The following is a 26,110-nucleotide window of genomic DNA, read 5'->3' on the forward strand; positions in this document are numbered from 1 at the left end:
GCAGAGGCAGGAGGACTGCAAGTTTGAGGCCAGCTTAGGCAATTTAGCAAGACCCTATCTCAAAATAAAATTAAAAAGGTTAGGGAAGTAGCTCAGTAGTACAGCATTTAGCCAACGTGCATGGAGCCATGGGTTCAATGTCCAGTATGGAAAAAAAAAAAAAAAAAGAATTGTTTTTAAAGAGGACATGTAACACTCCTTGACAACATTCTCAGGAGACACAACACATTTCCCCTGAAGCTTATCCCTAACAGAGACCCTAAAGTAGGCTTGGTAGGACACCAGGAACAAGAATTCCAGCCCCTCTCCCAAAGAAACACACCAAAGAGGGTCAAGTGCACACTCAGGGACAATCTGAATTGCCACTTAAACCAATTCATATGTTGTGTGTAGGAGAAAAAAACCGACACAAGCCATTTGAGGGACAGTATTTACTAAAATGGAGTAATAATAGCCATAAGTTAGAAACAATTCAAATGCCCATCACTAGGTGAATGGATAAGCAAACTGTGGACCAAATGGACTAGTACTTGGCAATAAGAATGAACAACAACAAAGAAAACGATGCTGGGCCCAAAGTGCATGCCTGGAATCCCAACAATTCTAGAGGCTGAGGCAGGAGGACAGGAAGTTCAAGGACAGACTCAAAAACTTAGCAAGACCCTGTCTCAAAACAAAGTAAAAGAGGTTGTTCAGTGGCAGAGCACTTGCCTAGCATGTGTGAGGCCCTGGGTTCAATCCCCAGTACCAAAAAAAAAAAAAATGTTGCCAGACGCAGTGGCACACACATGTAATCCCTGCAACTCAGGACTGTCTCAAAATAAAAAATAGAAAGTGCTAGGGATGTGGTTCAGTAGGTAAGGGAAGGGGGGAATGTGCCAGAAACAGCTCCGTGCTAGAGCACCCCTGGGTTCAATAGTACTGCACAAAAAACTGCTGATTATACACAAAAACACAAATGAATCTCAGAGACATTATGTTGGGTAAAAGAAAACAAACAAAAAGCATGGTTTATATAAAGTTTTAAAAGAGACAAAATTAATACATGTTGACAGAAATTATAATCATCTTGACATCCCACTATACCTACCAGAATGCCTGAAGTCACTGTCGTGATCTGACAACGCTAAGTGCCGGTGAGGATACCAACCCACTAGAACCCTCCTACCTTGCAGGTGTATGCAGAAAACCGGCGGACCGCGCTAAAGCCAGTCACGTGGCTTCTGTAAGGACGGCACGAATGTCCGCCCCGGAGGGAGCCGGGTGAAGTTGCGCAGGACCCCCCCCCCCCGTACGTGGTTAATCACTTCAAAGTACGAAATGTTTAAAAGAAAAGGCATTTGCGAGACAGTGGCAGGAAGAAGGCAAGAGAGGGCTTCTAGGGCTTTGACGCTACTGTCGTGTGTGTCCGGTTTGTGAAAATTCGTAAGCGTCCAACTCTGAACACCGTACACAGTTCACCCACAGGGACGCTTTTAAACAGGTGCTGGGGCTCGGGGGTAGGGCGTCCTGAGCATGCGCCAGGCGCTGGGTCCAATCCCCAGCACACCAAAAAAAAAAATTGGGTGCTGCTCAAAGTTGCACTGTTCACGTCACTCCCACCCCAGCTCCCCTGCCCGAAGGCCTAAAACCCGCGCTTCCCGGCGCAACACGGTGGCCCGCGTCCTCTCCGCGTCGGCCGCCGCCACGCCCGCACTCCAGGAAAGGGAAGGCGCCCCGACGGCTACGTTCGGACTCTCGCCACCCGTCCAGGTAACCGCGCCGGATACTTCGGACGAACTAGGTGCCTTATGAAAACCGTGTCACCTGTTTCTTGACTGTTTTACGGTGACTTCCGGAAAACTCTGTCACACGTGAGAAAGCGTGCCCGCTGCCCGGAAACACCCTTGGGCGCAAGAAGCTGGGATACAGCGCGCTTGGTGCTCCCGGGCGTCCACGGGCCGGACTTGCGTGAGAGCACCGGCGCCGGGCGCGGGGGCGGGGCCAAAAGAGCGTGCTGGCAGGAACGCGCTCAGGAAACCCCGCTCCGGCGTCAAAGGCGTGCGCGTTGGCGGGGTCGGGGAGGAGCTATTCCGGGAAAGGGCGGGGCCTCAACCGCGCCCTCGACTTCCGTTGCCTGCTGGGACGCGCGGCGACTGGTCCCGGGGAGGAATTTCATTGACCCCGCCCCAAGCCCCGCCTCCTGCCTATGGAGCGGCCCACAGGGACCGGAAGGAGGCGGAGCCTCCGTCCTGGCCCGGTCCGGGCATCCTGGGCCCACAGCGCCCTCTGTTGGTCCTCTCAGGAGCTGCGTGGACCCATTGGGCCTGCTGCCTCACACCTGGCTGGAAAAGGTCTCTCCACCAGCCTTAGGAAGGGGCTTGCCCGCCCAGGTCCCAGCTAAGCCCCATCCCTCAGGGGCGCTCCTACTTCATATAAACTAGGCTGAATACAGTCAAAAAGAGTGCAGGAAGCCAGGCTCAAAAGCCTACATACTGTATATTTCTCTTTATATGTCATTTTTGGAAAAGACAAAACTGTACCAGTAGAGAATAGATCAGAGGGGGTGCCCCGCTGTGTTGGTCAGAGGGGCCTGGGGGAACCCTGGGGATGAGCGACCAATCCACATCTTGATGACGGTCACCCAACTGAACGCCACTTGTCAGAACTCGCAAAACCAAAACCTAAAATGTTAATTTTACCGGATGTAATTATACTTTTATTTTTTTTTTAACTAAAACGAAGCTGGGAGCAGTAGCGCACGCCTATAATCCCAGCTCTCTGGGAGGTTGAGGCAGGACAGCAAGTGGGAGGCTAACCTGAGCAATTTAGGAGACCCTGTCTCAAAACACAAATAAACAAGGTTACAGATGTATCTTATGGTAATGCCCCTGCGTTTAAGCCTCAGCACCACAAAACTAAAAATCTTGAGACTGGTGCTGCAGGGGCCGGGAGGAGAGGGAATGGGAAGTGACCGCTTAACAGATAATGGATTACTTCTGGAGTTTTGGAGTTTGGGAACTTGGTAAGTTGTGTAACGTTGTCAATATATAAAGCCCTTGGGATATCATTACCTCTAATTTCAAAAAGGAAACAGACTTAGAGGAGGTGGCTTGTCTGAGGCAGAACGCTAGTACTGGCAGACCAAGGCTAGGATCTGGGCACACACCACACCATAAGAGCATGTTCCATTCCCTTCTACAGATGAAGAGACTGCGGTTCAATGGAATTACACAAGCCTAGGAAGTAGGACCCCTGAACACCCGTGTTCTTCTCCAGAAGTTAGGAAACTGTGGCTCATTTGCTCTTTCCCCTTACCCGCAACACCCCCCTCCATCTTTACAGAATACCCAGGGAATATGGGGATCCCAATTTCTCATCACAACCCACACGCAATGTGGGTATTATGTTCCACAGTCCCCTCTGGAGTTGGGGGTCCTACTACTGGTCAGGTAGCCTTGTCTAGGTCCTCAAGACAGTGCACCCCAAGAGACACAGAATCTAAAAAACAAAGTACAAACTTTATTTGTTTCTTTACAAAGGCACAGTGGCCTCTTGGTTTTTCCCCCACTTTTTAACAAAATATAATAGCTTCTCCTTGGACACAAAAACCTCAAAATTGTTTAAAAAAAAAACAAAAACAAAAACAAAACCTAAACCAAAATAAAACCAACAACAAACAAAACAAAGAGAGAGAGACAAAGACATTCTGGGGTTGAGGATGGGACCTGGAGGGAGAGGTGGGCTGGGGGATGGAGAGTCCTGGTGCTGAGATGGGGAGGGGGAAGGGAGAAGGGCAGCAGCAAACCCCAACCAAGAAGCAACACAGACCCCCGGGCCCCCAGAAAGCCCGACCCAGTCTGACCCCCAACCCATGTAAGTGCTTAAGGAAGAAATATGAAAACCAAACAGAGGGAAGGATTGAGACTGACAGGCTCTGGGGAGGGAGGAAATACCTTGGGGTTTCGTTTGATTTTCCCTGTTCTTAAAAACACGTTCAAATGAAAAAATGTTTTTTGGCGGAGAGAGGCCAGGCACCTCAGTGTCAGCGTCCCCCAGCCCCCAGGGCCGAGGCCCAACCCTGGGGTCCCAATGCTCCCACACGCTCTGCACCACCCCAGCCCCGGGACCTTGGCTTGGGTGGCGTCATTCAAAGGTTGATTTACAGTATTGAAAAAAGAGGTCATAAAAGAGACCCAAATGACATCATAATTTTGTAAAAATTTCTCACTCATTCACCCACATTTCTCCCTGTTGCTGCCCCGGCCCCCTCCAGCCCCCACAAGGGAGAGGAGGGCTGGGGGTGGTCAGGGAAGCTCCCCATCCCCTAACGGCTCCTCCCGGCTCTGGTCCATGGCATCACTGTCTGAGGCCTCCGAATCGGAGGCTGTGTCGGAGGTATGGGCCTCCGGGCAGCTGCGGACTGGCTTCACAATGACCGCTCGCCGCTGCTCCTCCTCCAGCTCCTGCTTCTCCTGGGTGCCCTCGATGTGCTGGATTGCCTGTGCAGAAACAGGCCACTGAAGAAGCTCTGCTGGAGATGCCAGCCAGCCAGGAGACAAGGGCGACCTCAGCCGGCCGTGACCTCCCCCAAAACACATACCCCAGAACTGTGCGGAAATAAACCTGGCAGAGGGGAGTGCTGCCAGAGTCCAGGAGGAACAAAGTTTAGAAACCCCCACCTCCGTTAAGTTGAAGAACCCCTTCCCAGAACCCATAGTCCCAGTGCTGCCCAGAAATGAGCATCTCTCACATATTTATGCATTCTAAAGTCTGCCTGCTAGCTCATTAAAGGCCTTTGTTACTATTGCATTATTCAGTGTGCTGGGTTTATGGGCAACTAAAGGTCTGGGGGGACAGAAGGGTTTTTTCCTGTTTGGGCTTTTTTAGATTATTTCATTATTAATTAACTAATTTCCTTATGCTGTCCACAGACTTATAAAAGGTGTGAGGACAACCCACCCAGCCATTGCCACCTCCACCTCTATCCCAAGTTCTGGGAAATGGAGGTGAGACAAAGTTCTGGATCAACTCAAAAACTGCAGGAGCTTGGTAACCAGGAGGCTCTGAGCTTAAAGGAGCCTCTCAGCAAAACCACGACAAGGAAAAGAACACAGTTCTTTTGCCCGGCCACTCTCTAGTTCTCTGTCCCCAGAGACACAGGGAGGAGACCTCCCCAGGGGCATCCAGACTTCACCCAACCCAAGGCCCTCTGGCTCCTCTTCCATTTTTTCTAACTCCCCTAAAAAGTCTCTTCCCAGAGTCCCCCCCACAAGCTGCCCCTTCCCCAAGCCCAAGTACCTGCACAATGGTGTCCAGATTTTGCCGGGAAGTGGACACAGAGTTGATGACTGAGGAGGGGCCCATGGTGACAACATTGATGTGGTGGGAGTGGGGGGGGGCTGGTGCTGGCACAATCACTGTGGGGTGGTGCGTAGGGGCCGGAGGGGGCAAGAGCTGCAAAACAGAAGCCCTCAGTCTCTCCAAAGGCCCTTCCAGCCCATCACCCTCCCTTACTCATGGGGATCCTGTAGTTTGGGTCTTATTTGCCCCCCCCCCAGCAAGATCTATGTGGTCCCTGGCGTGGCACTATGGCAAGGTGGTGTGGGCTCTAGTGGGGGTCTATAAGTTACTGGGTGTGGGGGGGATGCCCTTGAAGAAGATAGTGGAACCCCAGGGCAGTTTTCAGGGGGCCCCTCCCAGAGCCTCCTGCTCACCTGGGTCCGCAGGTGCTGCTGTTCCCGCTCCAACTTCTCCTGGTGCAGCAGCCGCACCTGCTCCTGCTGCTGCTGCAGCTGCACCTGCTGGGCGATCACCTTGAGCTTTTCCGGGTACATGTGGGCCTCAAGCGAGCGCACCTGCAGGTGGAGCGCACAGCAGTCAAGAGCAGGCCAAACCAGCAGCAAAGCAAGCCATTCACTAAACCCTCAAGCCCAAGCACAGAGCGTGCCCCAACCCAAAATCCTGGCCCTCCTCAGCGTGAGGACCAAAGTCCTCACCAGAGCCCCACCAGGCCTCTTCCCCCTCCAGCCCTTGGGCCTTCCCTCCACCTGGAGCACCCTTCTCCTTTCTGTGTCTGGTTAGCTGGTTTCCATGTAGAACCGGGGAGTACCCCTGGAGAAGTAGGTCAATCCCCTCCTGATGGCACAGCTCTTCTCTTTTTTTTTTTTTTTTTGGTTTTGGCGCTGGGTCTGAACCCAGAGCTTTATATGCTAAACACATGTGCTGTCACTGATCTATACCCCAGCCCTCGGTTCCAGACTATGACTGATTCCCCTCGCCCCCACGCAAAAGGTGGCTCTGGAGGGTAGGGCCCTATCTGGCTGTTCTCCATTCCTAAGACTGGCACAAAGCAGGTGCTCCCGTAAATACCTGCTAAACGGAAGGCGCCAGGGCAGAAGAGACCACAGAATCCATCCTCCGCGCCCGCGGCACCGCGCCCGGCCGGCAGAGGGCACTGCCTCACCTGCTCCTCCAGCATCATGCGCACGGAGCGCTCCTTGTCCAGCTGCTGCCGCAGCTCAATCATCTCCCGCCGCAGGTCCTCCGCCTTCTCATCCTCCCACATGTCCGGGGAGCCAATGCCCTCGTCCTTGTCCTCTGCCCGCCGCCGCTTCGGAGATGAGCCACTCAGCTCCTAGGGACCCCAAGGGGTTGGTGAGTGTGCTGACACCCCCATACCACGAACACCACCATGGAGATGGGCTCCACTGCAAACCCCATGGAGCTGCCCAACAGAGATGGACCCACCTAGGAAGCCCATTTTGCAAATCCAACAAACTGGCCAAATGCCTTCCAGAGTCCACTCCACCACACAAAACGGGAAACTGAGGCCCTGGCAGGAAGGCAAGTGTGTGAAGTAGGCAGGTTGGTGGACAAGATGGGACCTGCTGCTGCATCTGCATCCCAGGCCAGTGGTTGGGTCCAGGCCTGCCCATGCTGAGGTGAGGGAGCCAGGAGGAGGGTGCTGAGAAAAGGAGGCCCCCTCTGGGTACCTGAATGAAGCGCTTGAGCTGTGTGTTCTGCTGCAGGAGCCTGGTCTTCTCCTGCTCCAGGGAGAAGATGTACTCTGCCGTCTGCTGGAGAATAGCTGCCTGAAGGCAAGAAGGAACAAAGTCGCTGTGGTATTTACCCAAGCCCACTTCCCTTCCCAACCACAGCCTGCACTGACTCCAGGAAGCCCTCCCTACTCACCTTGCTGAGCTTCTCTCCATCTGTGTGGGGGATGAGGGTCTTGAGGGACTGGAAGCCTGCGTTGATGCTCTGCATGCGCCTCCGTTCGTTGCTGTTGGCAATCTCTCGCCGAATTCGCCGCTCCTGGTCCCGCTGGGTCTCGGGGGTCAGTGGAATGTTGGCAAGGCTGCAAGGAAGGACGGGGCAGGTTCAGGCTAGGTACAGTATGAACCCCACCCCCAGTGGACCTATCTTCAAATTCATCTCCTGAGGGCCCTGGGTGTAACCTGCATCTCTGCCCTGCTGCAAAAAGAGGCCAGATCACACAGATGCCTACACCCCAGCAGATCACCTAAGATGACAGAGAGGTGCTCCCTGGACAGCTGGCTTCAGGCAAGGGCAGCCTGCTCCAAACCTAACCCTTCCCTGGCTTCCTTCCTGGAAAGAGGTATCCTCCAGATCAGAGGCTCCCAGACATGTCTGGGTATCAGAAACACCCAGGAATCTGGGTGAGGTAGCACACACCTGTAATCCCAGCTATTCCAGAGGCTGAGGCAAGAAGATCACAAGCTTGAGGCCAGCCAAGGCAACTTAGCCAGATGCTGTCTCAAAATCAAATTTTAAAAAAGGGCTACATAGGGATGTAGCTCAATGGTAGAGTGCTCGCCAAGCCCTATGCTCGAGCAGCAACACACACACACACACACACACACACACACACACTACTACACAGGAGTTTATATACTACAGACCCCCAGATGCTGGCTCCAGTATCTAGCAAGGTCTGGGTGAGGCCCTGTAGCCTCCATGGCTGTTCCCTGTGATTGTGAGCAGGTGGACCCCAGGCCACAATCAGAGACACTGCTGGGACATGTCTGAGCTCCAGGCCGTGCATCTGGACCATCTCCTTCAGACTCAGCCTTTGCCACCCCAGGACTGAGAAAATGTTCCTCCTCCTCCCTTCCTACCCCTACAGCCGTGTCTCCAGCTACACTCCCCTAGCACCCCAGTCCAGCCCCAGCCCCGCAGACTAAGACTTCACAAAAGATAAGATGGGTACCACTCATTCCACAGAGGGGACACCAAGCCAACAATCCCTAGGACAGTTCTCCGCAGAGCCCACCTACTCCAAAAGGCAGGCCCACTCTGTGCCAGAGAAGTGAGACTCCCCGCAGGCTGTGGGCGACATTACTGCCTGGTGCAGGAGCAGTAGCCAGTGGGGTGAGAGAGAAGGCAGCCAGGAAGGGGGCGAGGCTGCGGGCACTAGAGGAGGCAAGGCAGCAGGGGAGCCTGTGGGCCTGCGCCACTGCTCCCGAGGGGTGGGCCTGTGTGTGGCCTGGAGGAGGCATGCCCCACTTCCCGGCCCTCCCCTGCAACTCCCCCACCCAGCCCCAGCCTGATGGCTTCCAGATGCTGGGCTCCTAGCAGAGGCCGCCAGCCCCACCCAAAGCCACAGCCTGGCCTCTTCCTGAGGGGCCCTCCCAGGGTGACCTGTTTCAGGTCTTAGCCAAGGAAGCTTGTGCTCCTGGGACGGGGGAATAGGGAAAGGTCTCTGTGGAGCACTCATCAAGGTCAAGGAGGAGCCTGGTCTAACTCCTTTGCTGTGACTTGGTCTCTGTCCTTATCCCCAAAAGAAAAGGAGCTACACAGCAGCCCAGGGGAGAACACAGAGGAACAGATGGAAACAGTCAAGGCCTGTTCTGCCCCACCCAACCTGCCCCTTTTGTCCCACCTCAGCTCCCTGAGGGCCTCTGGACACATCCCTCCCCTTCCTAGGCCTCAGCTTCCTCTCCCAACAGAGGGTGGCCAGCTAGGAGTTAGCTCCCCATCAGCTGCTGTTGGGTCTGGAGGCAAATCAGCCCCTTCCTGCTTCACCAAGCCAAGGCCCCCCACCCACCCACCCACATCAATGCCCAAAGGCCAGGGCTGGGACCCACCCAGAGCCCCAGGGTGCAGACCCTTCACAGGGCCTGGGAATGTCTGCACTAGGAAGGGAACCACATCCCTCCCTTTACAGATGACGTTCCCCTTCACTCAGGGTCCAGAGTCTGGAAAGCCACAGTTTTAGATCAGACAGCTGAACATCCATCTCCCTGTCTTCAGGCCAAGGTGCCTCCCTTTTTCACAATTTTCTGCCCCATAATGGGAGTGACAGGGTGTCTGCAAAAAGAAAAAGAGCAGGGCAGAAGCTGAGGCTCAAGTGCCCTCAGAGCCTGGCCCCTGGAGGGCTTAGAATAGAGGAATGAGTAAAATATGTTCTGTATTCTTCATGTAATGTGCTGGACACACTTTGCTAGCATTTCTTCATTGAATTGTCACAGTCTTCCTGAGTCAGGTGGCCTGATGGTTCCCATATAAAGAGGAAGACACAGAGTCTTGGAAAGGGACAAGTTACTGCAAGTGGTGGAGCTGGGACCCAAGCAGGTAAGGAGCTATGGGGCAGAACAGGCTCTGCATTATCCCCACTGACCAACAGGGAGCAGTCATCCATGTAGAGGGCTACGCGCTGGATATGCCCACGATCAAATAGCCAGACCAAGGCACAGCAGGCTCCTGCAGACACCCCACCAGCTGCTGGTGCCCTCTATGGACTGTTCACACCCAGCCTAGGGCAGCTCAGCAAAAGGGGTGTAGCTGCAAGAACAGTGCTTGTGTTCCTGCCCTCCCCCAATGAGGGGCCAGGCCCACAAGAAGTGACTTGCCTAAGGTCGCACCTGGCAGAGGATGAAGCAGGGTGCAGTGGAATGTATGTTCCTGTGACTCCTTGCCCAAGTCTCACCATGAAACTCAGCCAAGGGAGCTGACCCTCAGCCTCTCTATGCTACCCCCGCAGGATGCCTCCTAACTGGGGAGCTCAAAGGAACCCATGGAGCCCTGGTCCTGAAAGGCCCAACCCCAAAATTCCAGAAGGAAGAGACCCTGAGAGCCATGGCCCATGTCAGCCCCTCCTCTGCACCAGAAGCTACCAGCCCAGCTCTTCCGAATGTCCCATCCTGCCCACTCCCTCCAAACCCATCAGTCCAGCCCCGACTTGGGAACCAGCTGCTTAACTCCAAGAAAAGAGACTTCCCCTCAGCTACGGCTCTTCATGTAGACCTGAATTTGCCACCAAGACTCTCAATTATAACTCATCTGAACAGCACCACAAGTACCAGCTTAGAACTGTTTAATGGACTACTTGCTAACCTGAAGTTCTGATTCGTGGAGTGTTATCTAACCAGGAATGCTGACTGGTGGAATGATGACCAATCAGGGCTTCTAAATACTGACCAACTCAAGGTTCCTACTGATGAAAGATAGTTAACTGTCATTTCCAGGAGATATGCACTGCATAAAGTGGATCTTCCTACAACTACCTGAAAGTTCCTTACAGCTTTTTCTGTGTGTTGCAGAAGTAAACTCCATTCACAGTAACCAACCATATGGTAAAAGTCCCACTACCGGGTAGGGTTGAGGCTCAGGGGCAGAGCGCTTGCCCAGCATGTGTGAAGCACTGGGTTCGATCCTCAGCACCCACATATAAATAAATAAATAATAAAAGTACATCAACAGCTAAAAAATATATTTTAAAAAAAAGTCCCACTACCCTCCCCAACTTCTACTCCTCCAGGTGGGCAGAGAAGGGACTAGAGGCCACTGGCAGCAGGTAGCTCTGGCTTCTTCTCCCCCTCACCTCACTGTCCTCTGACAGCCAGTCTGCTGGGGCTGACCAGGGCCTGCTTAGCTTCAGGAATAAGGCAGGACACTGGGCAGCCAAAGAGTCAAGGTGTAAAATTTGGGCAGCAGGCTTGGGGGTCAAGGGCAGGGCTGCTATCCCTCCTACAACAGTATCCTTAGAAATCTGGGAAGACGGGCAGCAACCCACACAGATGTTCAGGGACAATGGTATACTCTGCACACCTAGATTCCTGACCAGTACGTGCTCCTCCTGCCCAGCCTAAGACCAAGTGTCTCCTATCCCCTCAACCTGACTGCCCAGTTTCTACCTCCAACGGGTCACTGAAAACTCTCATTTCACAATCCCCTCAACTCATACATCCCAGAGTCACTTAAACATCCACACAAAGGTGAGGAAGTCCACACAAAAAACAGGAAGCGGGGAGAACCTGCCCACCAAGGATGCCCAGGGCACTCTTACTTCTCTGTCTGCACAGGTCCCACTGCCTCTAGCCATACACCCCTCTCCAACCTACCACAGCCAGTCCGCCACCCTCCTGGGTTCCAGAACACAGGATGCCCAAGCTGCTCCAGGCAGACATTCTGCCCCCACCTCACCTCCCTCCAGCTCCTCCAGCCCATCAGAGGGAACCCTGTATTGGGTTCAAGTGTCAACTTCAGCCTAGCCACCTGCTGGCTGTGGAACCACAAGCTGTGCCACTGTGTCTCTCATACAGCCTCTGTCTCCCCCACCTGTAAAACGTGGAAATACTGCCTCATTTCACAAGGTCATGGTAAAATGTAAACGAGAGAGAGCTGGGCATGGTGGCACACGCCTGGAATACCAGCAACTGGCGAGGCTGGGGCAGAAGGATCATCGCCAAGTTCAAAGCCAGCCTCAGCAACTCAGAGAGGCCCTCAGCAATTTAGCAAGACCCTGTCTCAAAAAATAAAAAGGGCTGGGGATGTGGCTCAGTGGTTAGGCACCCAATCCCCAGTACCAAAAAAAAGAAAGAAGATAGAGAGAAGTATGGTGGCAGACACCTGTAATCCCAGCAACTCAGGAGGCTGAGGCAGAAGAATTGCAGGTAACTTAGCAAGACCTTTCTCAAGAGATCAGGGTGCTGATCAGTGGTAGACCCCTGGGTTCAATCCCCAGAATGAATGAATAAATAAATAAATGAGAGAGAACATAATAGGAGGATAACAGGATTCCCTGTTTCCCAGGGTTTGCACCCAGGTGTCCAGAACACCCTGTGGCTCTCTCAGGGGCCGAAAGGACCCTTTAGCACCAGTGGTCAGGTCTTATTCACTGCTGTATCCTCAGTTCCAGCATCTAGCTGGTGTTTCTAAATATAGGATCAGGGACTCCATAATCCAAAGCCTTTAATTTTCTCTAACTCCCCGCCCCTCCTCTTTTTTTTTTAATTAGGAGCATTTACTTTGTTTATTTATTTATTTTTACATGGTGCTGAGGATTGAAGCCAGTGCCTCACACATGCTAGGCAAGTGCTCTGCCACCAAGCCACAACCCCAGCCTTCTAACTCCCTTTTTACCAGCACTTTTATAAAGAGCTTACAAAGATAAGGCCACCTGCTCTTCAGAGTCTGAATGACACTTTAACAGCTTCCAGACACTTTCTCAGAGGTGTTCCCTTTTTCCAAGGCTAAGGACCATTAGACAACAGGTCCAAAACCTCCAGGCAGCACTGTACCCTACAACCCTCTCTCTCCCCGTTTGGCCTGGGAGACAGAGGAGAGGGGCAGGGAAGGCTCAGCTAGACAGAAATGAAGTGAAGTCCTCCAGCCTGAGACAACCCAGAGAATCAAATTCACCCAGCCAGAAGGTCAGTATTCCCATGTCACCCTGTGGCCCCAGGTGAAAATGAACAAACCTTAGAGGCCTTGACTCTTGGCCCAGTGCATAGCTGGTAACTGCCTAGAAGAGGGTCAGGCTGAGGACTTGTGCACCAGGAGGCAGGCCCTGCTACCTCAAGCACTGGGTCTGCCAAGGCTAATACCTCCTAGTGGTCTGCTGGCCTCCTTCAAAGGGAGACTTGGGACAGAGATGGAGTGAAGCCAGAATCTTAATAGGCCCCAGAAATCTCAACCAAAGCCCAAGCATGGCAGTCAGAGGGTCTCACTGCCCAAGACTGCACAGGTCAGAGGCCAAAGGAGTCCTCTCAATAGTTTGGAATTCAATCTCACCTCCACTGCCCATCCCAGCTACCAATAGCAAGTGGAAGGGCAGGCCTCTGGGATCGGTGTTGCAGACCCACCTCCACCACTTGGTCTAGCCAGCCTCCATGTTCTCATCTTTACAAAGGAATCAGAAGACAAGGAGTCTCAGAGGAAGACTATGACAACTCAATGAGAAAACCCTAGTAAAGCGACTTATTACTGCTGGACCTTTTCTTACTGCCAGCTACCAGACCCATTAACTGGTATTGACTGTGAACTTGAGAAAGATGGGAGGCCTGAGGCGGGATGTGTGCCTGTGCAGTGGAGTCCACCGGCCTGGGATACACCATGTGGGCTCCTCCTCCCTAACACCCCGCCCCGCCTGCCCGGGGCGGCAGAGCACGTGGCTCCAGCTTTGGGGAGCCATTTCGCTTCTGGAGCAGCACGGCAAGAAAAAGACTGCAGGTCCCAAACTTGTGCGAGCTGGAGAAACTCCCCATCTCTGCGCGCACCCCTGGCTGGCCACTCGGGGTCCACAATAAGCAGATGCCCGGGCCCTGCCATCAGAGTTACAGGCTTGTGCATTCTAACGTATCCAGGGCGATTCCACTACTAGTGGCCAGAGAATCCATCACCCTTGGTAAAGGATAGATCTGGGGCAAGCCAGAGCCAAGCTTGCAAAGCGGCTTCTATGGAAGGCTGAGGACCCTGGGCCATCCACTCGGCTGTGACCAGACGAGCGATTTCGGTTTACCGCTGAGGGAAGGATCCTGGGATGGGAAAGTTCACGTGCGGAGAGGGGCGGCCTTGCGCAGCCAAGGCCACCCTCAGGTGCCGCGTACCTAAAAGGCCTCCCCACCTGGCCTGTCTCGCCCCTACTGTAAGCAGAGGCTGAGCTTTGTGCGGGGAAAGCGTGGCCTCAGAGTGCCTACAAGTCCCACAATGCCGCAACAGCCGCGCGCGGAGAACTACAGCTCCCGCGAGGCCACGCGCGCACAGGCCCGCCTACTCCAAGAGGGCTGCAGAGTCACGTCCAGGCCTCGCTAGTAAACAGCGCCCGGGCGCGGGCGGGCAAGCGAGCGACCCAGCAGTAACCAAGATGTCCAGGGCCGCGGCGCTCCAGCCCGCCGCGCTGCCCCTCTGGGCCCGCCCATCCCCGCAGCCCTACACAAGCATGCCCCCAACCCCGAAGCAACTCCGCTCTCTGCAAACACGCACACTACCCGGCTCCCCGCCCCCCCCCGCGTCCGGATCCGCGGCAGGGCTGCATTGTAGCTGCCCTCGCCGGGGCTCCACGCGCGCCTGGGACCCCTCCAGTTCCCTTGGAGGGGGGCTCTGAGAGCACAAGGAAGCAGGGAAAGGAAGGAAGCAGCCGCGAGAAGGGGGGAGGAAGCGAGGGGGTAAAGACACCAGCACCAAGCATGGCCGGGACTGCTGCAGAACCACGTGGGTCTGTTTGCAATTTACAAACGTCGCGACTCGCCCGCCTGCAGCGGACAAAAGTGGCTGGGGCCGCCCGGGGTCCCCACGTTCTGAGAAAGGAAGGTCCCCAGGCGGCTCAAGCCCACGGCACGGGGCTGCAGCCACCCCGGTGGCTAAGAAAGAAGAGCAGGGTCGGCAGCGCGGGCCATGCGTGCGCACACGCGCGCCCGCCCGGGCGGGCTGGCCAGGGGCTGCAATGGTAGGAAGGGGTGGGGGTAGGAGGAGTACACACCTACAGAGTCCTCCTATCACTTCTTTCTCTGTTTTCCTGAAATGTTGCAAAGAGGGCACCTTCTGAGTGGGCACCATGAAATACTCCATAGCGATCGGCCCCCCTCCTCTGCACGAGCTGGGTCCCGCGGTCCGCCGGAGAATGCAAGATGGAAATCCGAATCAAAGGGCAGCGCCGGACGGAGGTGCAGAATCGGCCGGTCCCAGATGCTGGCGGCGGCGGCGGCAGCGAGGGGAGGGAGGCGGGCGGGAGGGGCGGGAGGGAGGTCTCTCCGGCCTGCCTCCCCGGGCGTGTGTATGTGTGTGTGTGTGTTTGCAGCTGATCAGATGTCTGTTTCAAGGCGGGAAACAGCTGGTGAAAACTCAGCACTCCCCCGGCCTCCTTCCGCGGAGTAAGGAATTGCATGTAAACAAAGGACTATTTGCAGAGTCCCCCGGGCGGCGCAAGGCCGAGGCGAGAGGGGCATGGGCCCCGGGGGGCCGCCTGCAACCAGTGTCTGCAGACCTCCCCGAAGGTGCAGGGGGCCCAGGGCTGCGGACCGGCTGGGGAAACGCGGCGTGAATTGAGCGAGCTGCGGCCCAGCTACATGCGCCACTATGGGTGATGAGGTCCATCAGCTGACAGGTTGGCAAGCATTGCAAAAAAAAAAAAAAAAGGCCAGCCTCTGTGAGGGAGCCCAGTCTTTGCCGCTCGGGGTCCGCTGGGGACTGCCCAATGCAGGGTCTATGCTCACCAGGGCCCTGAGTCGGGGATGGGGGACGCGATTGGGTTCCGCTTGCAGCGGCAGCGGGAAGGCGGCCTGGGATGCGTGCTTGGGCTTTCGCTTTTTCACGATTGCAACTACACGGAGTGGAGCCACTCTGGCGCGCTCCCTCCGAGCCGACCCAGGGCCCCCTGGAAACTTGCGTCACAGCCACCTCTTCCCACTTGTAACTTGGGGCTGACTCAGGAGGCCGACCAGCCTCCCCCCTCCGTCCCTGCCCTGCTGGCTGCCCGGACAGCTCCAGAGCCTAGGAATCCCGGAGTCAGGGAGGGGACCGCGAAGGCAGCGAGCTGGGCACCTGGGATGCAGCTGCCCTGGGAAGCCTGGGGGGCAGGGAGCGGGGGAAGAACGGCGGCGGCGCCTTGGGACAGGCAGCCAGCGCAGCCCGGAGGTCTGATCATTGCTGCCGGGTCTCCCCCCACATTCCTCCTCTGGGGGCGGAACACTGCAGTTTCACACAACATAGTGAAGCATGGACGGAACTTGCTCCTCCGCTAGGGTGCGCTCTGTACAAGGGGGTAATGGCATAGTGCCTTGAGGGGGACACTGTAGCGGCCAGTTTCCGTCCTCCGCCCCCACCCCCCACCTTCCGGCCACAGTCCCTCCCCTGGTTCAGGAAACCCACGCCTGCCTTGGAATGTCCTCACTCCTGCCCACCGCCTTTCCCAATCCCATCCGCCTTCCAGGTTCCGCCCAAATCGCGCTTCCTAATTGAAATGCTCCTACTAATAACAATTGTTACAGTTATTATTAGGAAACATTATTGTTATTACGTATTGACAACGCTGTGTAGATGCCAGTTTTGCATACATATTCTCCAGTACTCAAAACAACCTGTTAAGGCAGTTTCTCTGGGTACTGATTCCAGAATCCCTAGGAGGCTTAATTGACAATGTAACAGTCCTTCCCCACCCCACCCCCGCCATACCGAGGATTGAACCCAGAAGCTTAACCACTGAACCACATCCCCAGCCCTTTATTTTTTATTTATTTTTTAAATAAGTCCTCACTAAGTTGCTGAGGCTGGCTTTGAACTCACAATCCTCTTGCCCCAGCCTCCCAAACCACTGAGATTACAGGCTGCCAGTAAATGTAGCATCCTTGAGCTCTATCTACCTCAGGGGTATTGAATGGGCTGGGTGCTGCTGGGGAAGTTCATCTTTTACTCCCCTTGGAGCAGGATATTCTGATGCATCACTGTCTCTTTACTATACCATTTTGCAGCTAAGAAGACTAATACTCACTAGAACCTCCTAAGCCCATGCCTTTTATACCCCACCACCCCTCCAACACTGTGACTGGGGACTTGTTTTGTACTGAGATTTGCTTATGTGCAGGGGTGCTCCCTCCTGTCATGTTAAATGTAGCTTTAAAGTCATCTCTAGATGTCTACCTGGTCCAGTTTTCTCTCCCAGAGAACAGGGACTGTACTTTGGCCCTTTCTACTCAAAGAGGTAGCATTCCAGGGCCTGAAGGTACAGAGGAAACACGGGACTACTTTTTTTGTTTCTCTTGGGAGTCGTTTCCAAGACCACACAGACACCTTGGAATGCAATGAAATAGCAAAACTTAGGAATCACACACACACAAAAAAAAATCTGACATTCAAAAAAAATCATGTCTTTCTTCATAACTTTATTTGGGGTGGGGATACTAGGGATTGAACTCAGAGGCACTAAGCCACATCCCCAGCCCTTTTCTGTATTTTATTTTGAGACAGGGTCTCAATTGCTTAGCTCCTTGCTTCTGCTGAGGCTGGCTTAGAACTCTCCATCCTCCTGAGCCACTGGGATTACAGGCTAGCGCCACCACGCAGCACTTTTTTCTTCTTCTTTTTTTTTTTTTTTTTCAAAATCACCAGGTAGGTGTTGTACATCTGTAATCCCAGAGACAGGCGGCTAAGGCTGGAGGATTGCAAGGTCAAAGCTAGCCTCAGCAACTTAGTGAGGCCCTAAGCAAAGGAACAAAAAAAAGAGGGCTGGAGATGTGGCTCAATGGTTAAGCACTCCTGGGTTCAATCCCCAGTACCAAAATATTAATTAAAATTTAAAAATCACTGCCCAAAATTTATGATGGGCAAAATGCTCACGTCTTTGTTTGTATGTGGTGCTGAGGGTCGAACCCGGGCCGCACGCATGCCAGGCGAGCGCGCTACCACTTGAGCCACATCCCCAGCCCCAAAATGCTCACGTCTTAATGGAAGATTCAATATTATGATTTTTATTTTTCCTTCAGGATTCAATACAGTCTTACATAGCTCTGGAATATAGCCTTTCTTTCCTTTTTATTAGTTGTTGGTAGCCCTTTATTTATTTATTTTTTATGTGGTGAATCGAACCCAGTGCCTCACACATTCTAGGCAAGCACTCTACCATGAGCCACAACCCCAACCCCTGGAATATAGCCATTCTTAAAATTATGATAGTTTGAGCTGGGCATAGTGGCACACATCTGTAATTCCAGTGGCTCGGGAGGCTGAGGCAGGAGGATCTCGAGTTCAAAGCAAGCCTCAGCAAAAAAAAAAGCGAGGCATTAAGCAACTCAGTGAGACCCTTTCTCAAAATAAAATACATAATAGGGTTGGGGATGTGGCTCAGTGGCCTAGTGCCTCTGAGTTCAATCCCTAGCATCCCCCCCAAAATTATGATAGTTTGGGTTGGGGATATAGCTCAATGGTAGAGCACTTGCCTAGCATGCATTAAGTCCTGGGTTTGATCCCCAGCACCACCAAAAAAAAAAAAAAAGATATTTTGTTTATTGAATTTTTTCTTTTGCTTTAATTTTGATTCTTGCCGGGCACAGTGGTACACACCTAGGATCCCAGTGGCTCAGGTATCTGAGGCAAGAGGATTGCAAGTTCAAAGCCAGCGGCAACAACTTAGGAAGGCCCTAAGCAATTCAGTGAGACTCTGTCCTATAAATAAAATATGAAAAAGGGCTGGATATGTGGTTCAGTGGTTAAGCGCCCCTGGATTCAATCCCTGGTACCAAATATAAATAATAAAAAATTTAAAATAAAATATATTTTTAATTGATTGTATTAAAAATCGTTTCTCTTGCCAGGCACAGTGGTGCATGCCTGTAATCACAGCAGCTCAGGAGGCTGAGGCAGGAAGATCAGAATTTCAAAGCCAAACTCAGCAACTTAGCAGGGGCCTTCAGCAACTTAGTGAGACCCTATCTCAAAAAATAAAAAGAGCTGGGGGTGTGGCTGAGTGGTTCTGTGCCCCCGGATTCAATCCTTGATACAAAAAAAAAAAAAAATTTGTTTCCTTGATTACTGAGTTTTTGGTGCCTGCTTATGTTTTGTCCTTCAACCGAGTGTCCCACTGGTCTCCCGTGAGTCCTGCTGTATGACAGTCCCCTCTTCTGCTGAGTGAAGTGGTTCACAATGACCAAGGCAAGAGGCAGCAAGGTCAGGGCTACCCACCAAATTCCCTACATCCCCTCTGGGTCTGGACATGGATATCATTTTTACATCTCTCCAGAGGAAGGTGGGAAACCTTTGCCCAGCCTTGGAGAATTCCTGTTCTTGCTGCTTCTCCCTGCCTTAACAGGTGACAAACCCTAAATTGGCAAGACAGAGGTCAAAGCAGACAAACTGCATTCAAAGAGTTCACAGCCTTCTTGTGGTGACAGGGAATTTGCTTAGGAAATGACCACATTTGGGGACACGTACAATACTGGGCCACATAACTATACACTGAGCAATTTCTCCAGTGCTTGGAATGAATGACAGCTGGAAGAAGCACACATGTCCCTATTCTTTTGACTAAGCCTAGTTCCCAGAGGGCACACTGGGAATGGCTTCACCATTTCTTTTTTTTTGGTGGGGAGGGCAGGTACTGGGGATTGAACTCAGGGGCCCTTGACCACTGAGCCACATCCCCAGCCTTATTTTTAATTTTTTTTTTTGTATTTATAGATGGTCAGAATGCCTTTTATTTTATTAGTTTACTTTTATATGGTACTGAGGATTGAACCCAGTGCCTCATGCATTCTAGGCAAGCGCCCTGCAACTGAATTACAGCCCCAGCCCCACCTATTTTCTATTTTATTTAGTCTCACTGAGTTGCTTATGGTCTTGCTAAGTTGCTAAGGCTGGCTATGAACTCATGATCCTCCTGCCTCAGCCTCACAAGCTGCTGGGATTACAGGCATGCACCACCGAGCTCGGTGGCTTCACCATTTCTGCTAAGGCCCTTTCTTTCATTGGTGTCCCCAGCCCAGTGCTCTCCCATGCCTCAGAAGTGCAAATCCAAACACTCCTTATCTTGTGCAGCCCAGTCCTATCCCCAAACTGAAATACCATCACTGGACACCACTCCTCCTCCCTAACCTCCTTCCATCACTTGTCCCTTTTCCAGCAGTAACATAAGGAGTCCCCAGATTCTGCTCCTTTGAGGCTCTGTGCATCCCTCAGTCAAAACCTCTTCCCAACTCCTAAAATCATTGTTTGGGCCACTGTGAGTAGCCAAAAGTACTCAGGAGGCTAACGTCAGAGGATTGTTCAAGGCCAGCCTGGGAAACAGCAAGATCTTGTCTCCACAAAGGTGGGGTAGGGCTGAGGGTGTGACTCAGGGCAGAAAGCTGGTATAGCACAAGATGAGACCCTGGGTTTGATCACCAGAAACAAAAGCAAAAAGTGCCAAATTTATTGTTTGGCTGAATTCAGGTATTAGCAGGGCTGCATTCCTCCAGAAAGTTCTAGGAGGTGTTTTCCTGCCTTTTCCCACCATCTTCCATCTTTAAGGTACACCCTTTCAACCTCTGCTTCTGTCCTCCTATCCCTAAGTCTCACCTTCTTGCCTCCTACTTGTGATAACCTTGAGCCCACCCAGATACCCAGAAAAACCTCCTGATGGCAAAGCCCTTGGTGGCATCTTCACCTTTGCCATGTAAAATAACATTCCCATATATCCTGAAGGTTAGGATGAACATCTGAGGGGGACTTATTCTGTCTGCCACATCATCCTTTCTCTTCTTTTTTGGTTTTGTTTATTTTCATGAGAGTTTGTGAGATATATATATATATATATATATATATATATATATATATATATTGCTTTTAGTTTGTGGACCATTGTATGCCCATGTTCACAACAAGTTCATGTTCACATTATTTACCACAGTCAAAATCAAAAGCTACAACAAGGGGCTGAGTCGTAGCACAGCTGTAGAGTGCTTGCTTAGCATGTGTGAGGCACTGGGTTTGATTTTCAGTACCACATATAAATAAATAAATGAAAATAGCATCCAGGACCCCTCCACTGACAACTAAAAAAAAAAAAAAAAAAAAGCTTTTTAAAAAAAGCTACAACATGGCCAGGGTGCGGAGGTGCACACCTGTAATTCCAGTGGCTCAGGAGGCTGAGGCAGGAGGATTGAGAATTCAAAGCCAGCCTCAGCAAAAACAAGGCGCTAAGCAACTCAGTGAGACCCTGTCTTTAAATAAATTACAAAATAGGGCTGGGAATGTGACTCAGTGAGTAAGTGCCCCCAAATTCAATCCCTGGTACCCACCCCCCCCAAAACAAAGCTACAACATGGATGAATCTTGAAAACATGTTAAGTGGGGGCAGGGGGACAGAAAAGGTCATATGTCCTATGATTCTGTTTCTAAGGACTGTCTAGAACAGTTACATCCATAGAGGCAGAAAGTGGATTGGTGGTGCTAGGGTATGGGGGTTGGAGGATAAGGGGATGAATGCCAGTGGGCATAGGGTTTATGTTTGGATGATGAAAGTGTTCTAAAATTAGTGACGGTTGCACAACTCTGTCAATACACTAGAAACCACTGAATTCTATAACTTAAATGGGTGAATTATGTAGCATGTGAATTATATCTAATAAAGCTATTATTGGCAAGTTTTTTTTTTTGTTGTTTTTTTTTGTTTTTTTGTCCAGCTCTGTGGATCAAACCCAGGGCCTCGCACATGCTAAGCATATGCTCTACCACTAGCTACACCCCCAGGCTACAGAGCTGCTATTTAAAAACAGAAGTCCAGGGGGCCTCAGAGCAGTGGGCTCAGGGCTTCTTTCCTCAGACACAGTGGGACTTTCCTCCCTGGCCTGGGGTCCTGGCTGCTTTGAGGGTTCCATCAGCCCTTCTTAGCCCCAACAACACCCTCCTTTTAGGCTGGTTGGGAGTTGCTGATTGAGAAATGTGGAATCAAGAACTGTAGCCACAAGGGAGCGCTGTCAGCAAGAGGGCTGCTGCAGGTTGTGTTTTGTGTGTGTGATGCTGGGGATCCAACCCGGGGCTCGCCACATGCTAGGCAAGCACCCCTCCACCGTGCCACACTCCTGGCCTGGCTGTAGATTTTGACTCTACAAGCAGCACCCGTGTGGAGAGGGGATAGATTTTTCTCATTTCTAAACTATATATATTGGGGCTGGAGATGTGGCTCAAGCGGCAGCGTGCTCGCCTGGCATGTGTGAGGCCCGGGTTCGATCCTCAGCACCACATACAAACAAAGATGTTGTGTCCGCCAAAAACTAAAAAATAAATATTAAAAAATTTAAAAAAATAAAAAAAATTAAAAAATAAAATAAACTATATATGAATATATATTTCTAAAATATATATTCATTCAACTGGAAAGGATTACACCAGGCTGAGGGTCACTGGAGATCACAGAGAATTGTACTACCAAAGATGGGGGGAACATGAAGGAGGATTAGAGCAAGTTAAGAGACTTTCTGAGGACATACAGACAACTAGAAATGGAATCTAACAGGAATCTATGTCCCCAAACTTAATTTGAGGCTTTTTCTTGTACACACATATTCCAGGAGCAGTGGATGGACCAGTCCATTTTTGTCCTGGTGTGCTTTGGTGCATGTGGGGAACCAGAACTTGCTGGGAGCTGGGCAGGGGTGAGGAGGGGTGGACAGATATCAAAGGATAGCAACAGGATGAGAACCATAGAAGCAAAAAGTCCCTGCCTGGGGAAGGAACTTGAGTGTTCCCAGGAAGGCAGAATGAGGGTGGGGCCACAGGGCAAAGTCATATTAGACTCTGGTCTAATATGACCAGATGCCCTGGTCCCCTCTCCTCCTCGGTGCTCATGAAGAGCTCTGGACCAACCAGACTGAGACCCCCAAACACTAGGGGGCGCTCAGCACACACTCGCTGCTCGGTGGGCAAGCAGTAGCTGAACACAGTTGGGGAAATCAAGGCAGTATTGGGGTGGAGGTGGAGGCTGGACTCTCCATGCTCCCAAAGCCCTGCAGATCCAGGTGGTGCCTAGTAATCTAGGAGCCTCAAAGAACCTGACCTCTGGATGCCCACCTCCTTCACCTGCCCCCATCTAATTCACTTCAGTCATAAGCAAGCTACTGAAAACAAGGTGTTCAAATGAAGGGAGTCTACCCTTGTCCCCTACCCTCTGCTCCAATGTGGTGGGCACCTGCCCTTGTCTCCCTCTTCCCTGCTGATCCTTCTTTTTTTTAATATTATTTTTTAGGTGTAGATGGACACAACACAATGCCTTTATTTTTTTGTGGTGCTGAGGATCCAACCAGGGTCCCGCCTGTGCTAGGCGAGTGCTCTACCGCTGAGCCACCATCCCAGCCCCTGGTTCTTCTTTTCAACATGTAGCTCCTCTGCTTCCTCCCACCTCAGCTGGTTAAGGATTGTCCCTGAGGGAAGCGTCTCTCTGCTTCTCAGTGTGTGACAGGAGGAACCCAGAGCCTTGGCTGTGTCAATTGGGCTGTCCCCTTTTATAAACACTCAAGTGGTAGCTGTGCAGATGTACTATTTCTTTTTCAGACAGAAAAGCTGCTAACTGCTTCCTAAATTGATTCTCTGTAAGGCAGTGAGGACAATTATAATAATTCAATCATGTAGACCAGCAGCCCAAGGCATGTGGACATGGAAGACCCCCGAAAAATTAGTAGAGAAGAGTGAACCAGAACAGAGGCACCTGCTGCCCAGCAGAGCCCTTTCACCAGGAGCAAAGGAGGTAGGGAGGACAGAGTCTCAGGTGTCCAGTTATTCTTATAAAAGGATAACCAGCCAAGGGGCTGAGGGAATGTGGCTGGAGAAGGCCAAGGGTCAGAGGAGGCTCAGGGGGAACTAAGAGGGAGGGTTTGAGGTTCAAGAGAAAGATAGGGAACAGAGGGAGACTGGAGAGAACTAGGAAGTGCCGTATCCGTCTCTAGTATCAGGGTTGGGGGTCAGCTAGCTGATCTCCACTGAGTGGACAGAGGTGGGTGAGAAACAGCAGAGTACTAAGTCCCTTTTTAATATTTTTTTTTTCTGTTGCTAGGGATTGAATGCAGGGCTTCAGGCATGCTAGCTAAGCATGTGCTCTACCACTGAGTTACTCCCCAACCCATTCCTTTTTATTATATTATTTAATTACTTATTTTGTTACTGGAGCCAATTCCGTTTTCAGATTGGAAAAGAAAGGGCTGGAACTGCCAGGAGCAGTGGTGCATCCCTGTAATCCCAGTGACTCCAGAGGCTGAGGCAGGAGGATTGCAAGTTTGAGGCCAGCCTTAACAACTCAGTGAGACCCTGTCTCAAAATAAAATAATAGGAGCTGGGGATGTAGCTCAGTGGTAGAGCACCCCTGGTTCAATCACTAGCACCACCAGAAAAATAAAATAAAATTTAGAAAAATAAAGAGCTGGACTGCTCTAGTTGGAAACCGGACTTATAGGGCTCCAAGGTGGAAGCCCCAGCCAGGGAAGGGAGCTGCTTTCCCTGGGGAGGGGCAGCCTCAGGGGCACATGCGCATGTGGGCAGTAGCATCCATGGGCCTGCTGTGTGTGAGGGCCCCTCCAGAGGACTTACTTGTTTCATCCTCACTACACACCTCAAGTGCTATCCTTGCACTCTAGGGACTTGCCCATAATCATTGTGGCTAATTAGTGCCAGGGCTCAGAGTCTTTCAGGCTCCTTCCAGTCACCCTGTGAGCTGCCCTGGAGAGTGGCTTCCACACTGACTACTGAACTCAAAAGAGCTCACCTGGCCCTGGTGGCCCAGTCCTGGCCAAGTAAGCTGGGTGCCAGAGGAGAGTCCTGCTGGGGGCAGTGAGGGATAGGGAGGGAGAATCATGGCCATGCATAAAATGACAAGGTCAATTACAAGGTGATATATAATCTAAGCTCTGCCGTCTAAAGGGAAGGACAATTTGTAGTGCTCAGCTTCAGGTTTCCACAGACAGGCAGGCAGGAGGAAAGATAAGCACTGTAGCATGTGTGGGGCAAAGGAACTGGTCTTAGGATGGCTCTGTGCCCGCTCAAGCCTTCAGGCCTGCAGCCCTTCCCAGCAGCGCTGCCGCTGCACCCAGCACACAGAGGGTTAACGTCTCCTGGTGCAACCGCCTGGGCAGTAGCAGCAAGAGCACAGGCTGCCAGTAACTCAGAAGCTGAAATGTGAGAAGCAGGACACCAGGGGCAGGGCTGGGAAGGCTGAGGGAGCAGGAGCAACAGCAAGAAGAGAGGGTTTCCCTGGCAGGAGCCAGAGCAGGCTGCCTGGACCTCCTTTCCTTGGCTCAGGTCCCCGCCCTGTGGCTGCCCCTCCTGCCTCAGGCTGGGAGCTGTGGCACCCACACAGGGTGGTGCCTGGTCATCATCCAAATCCAAACCCTTCAGCTGCCAGGCAGCAGGGTCCCAACCTCGACTTCACCCACCTCACTCAGAACTGACCACGGGAAGCCTCCCAGGCGACCCAGCCTCCTGCTGCTCAAGGCCAGCAAGAGATGCAAGGCTGCCTTTGAACAAGGACCACAGACACGCAGCAAGGGCCAGCTAAGAGATGCGAGGTGGAGGTGCTGGGCCACCAGCCATTCACTTAGTCAATACCCCAGCTATCCTGTGAGTACTACTATTATTGTGACCCCCAGTGAACCGGGGCTCACAGGTTCAGAAAATTTCCTGAAAGCCACACTGCCAGAAAATGAGACAGCTGACTTGAACCTGGGCTTGTCTATAGCTAGACTCAGACCCACCACGCCATGGGGAGAGATGGAAGAAGTTCATTACCAGGTTAGCAAAGGTCTGTGTGCCAAACCCACAGAAAGCAAGAAATGGAACACAGCCCTGGGACCCAAAGGAAGTGGTCCACAACAAACAAAAGGGTCAGGCGAAGAACAGCACCCCAAGGAAGTGAGGGGACAGGGATTCTGCAGCAGCAGGAGGGACTGCCTGAATCCCCAGAGGTGCATCCTCTGGGCCACAGACCACTGCTGGGTGCTCAACTAGACAGGTCACGGAGGTTTCTGAGGTTTGAGGCTTGCACAGCCTGTTTGAAGAGTCAGCAACATTTGGGGAGAGGAGCGCTCCGCGAGGCAGCGCCAACGAGGACCAGAAATGACTCTGGAGGCATCACAGCCACAGTGAGCCAGACAGTCCAAGCTCCAACCTGAGCCTGGCCTCATCTCAGCTCTAGAACCTCGGTTTCCCTGTCTGAAGAAGGGAGAGGATGCCAGGAAGGACCCTGCAGGGTCGCTGTGAAGGTTAAGTGAGGTCTTTGTCAGAGAGTCCTTAAAGAATAAAGGGGGAGGGGCTCAGGCCTAGCACCTGCTAGGCTCTTGGGTTCCATCCCTCCAGGACAGGGGAGAAAAAAAAAGAGGTCTTAAAATTTAAAACCTAAGGGGCTGGGGTTGGGGCTCAGTGGTAGAGCTCTTGC

At 52.3% G+C, this 26,110-nt stretch overlaps 2 protein-coding genes and 1 long non-coding RNA gene across 6 annotated transcripts in view; 1 reads left to right on the forward strand and 2 right to left on the reverse strand.

Annotated features, from left to right (window-relative positions):
* The window catches only part of Srl (sarcalumenin), a 51,583-nt gene extending 49,641 nt beyond the window's left edge, over positions 1-1,942 (reverse strand). The window contains exon 1 of the mRNA XM_058579436.1: positions 1,807-1,942. The gene's annotated coding sequence lies outside the window, so the exon portion shown is untranslated. The remainder of the gene's footprint in view (positions 1-1,806) is intronic.
* Positions 1,409-4,791, forward strand: LOC124092531 (uncharacterized). The gene is made up of 2 exons (XR_006851639.1): positions 1,409-1,752; positions 4,443-4,791. It is a non-coding gene; the product is annotated as an uncharacterized LOC124092531 (long non-coding RNA).
* The window catches only part of Tfap4 (transcription factor AP-4), a 39,648-nt gene continuing 17,019 nt past the window's right edge, over positions 3,482-26,110 (reverse strand). Inside the window, exons 1-7 of one of the 4 annotated variants that reach the window (XM_046444205.2) lie at positions 14,705-14,960; positions 7,174-7,339; positions 6,975-7,073; positions 6,446-6,616; positions 5,697-5,837; positions 5,281-5,436; positions 3,482-4,481 (exon numbers count right to left, since the gene is read on the reverse strand). In XM_046444205.2, the coding sequence (XP_046300161.1) occupies positions 4,287-4,481; positions 5,281-5,436; positions 5,697-5,837; positions 6,446-6,616; positions 6,975-7,073; positions 7,174-7,339; positions 14,705-14,793 (1,017 nt within the window). In that variant the 5' untranslated portion in view covers positions 14,794-14,960 and the 3' untranslated portion in view covers positions 3,482-4,286. Of the gene's footprint in view, positions 4,482-5,280; positions 5,437-5,696; positions 5,838-6,445; positions 6,617-6,974; positions 7,074-7,173; positions 7,340-7,677; positions 8,146-9,089; positions 10,628-14,704; positions 14,961-26,110 lie in introns of those variants that run through there. The other 3 variants (XM_046444223.2, XM_058579446.1, XM_046444214.2) reach the window with 3 other exon arrangements.

This window comes from Marmota monax, unplaced genomic scaffold, assembly GCF_021218885.2.
Source record: "Marmota monax isolate L192 unplaced genomic scaffold, Marmota_monax_Labrador192_F-V1.1 WCK01_AAM20220418_F8-fsc00035, whole genome shotgun sequence".
Classification (NCBI taxonomy): Eukaryota; Metazoa; Chordata; class Mammalia; order Rodentia; family Sciuridae; genus Marmota; species Marmota monax.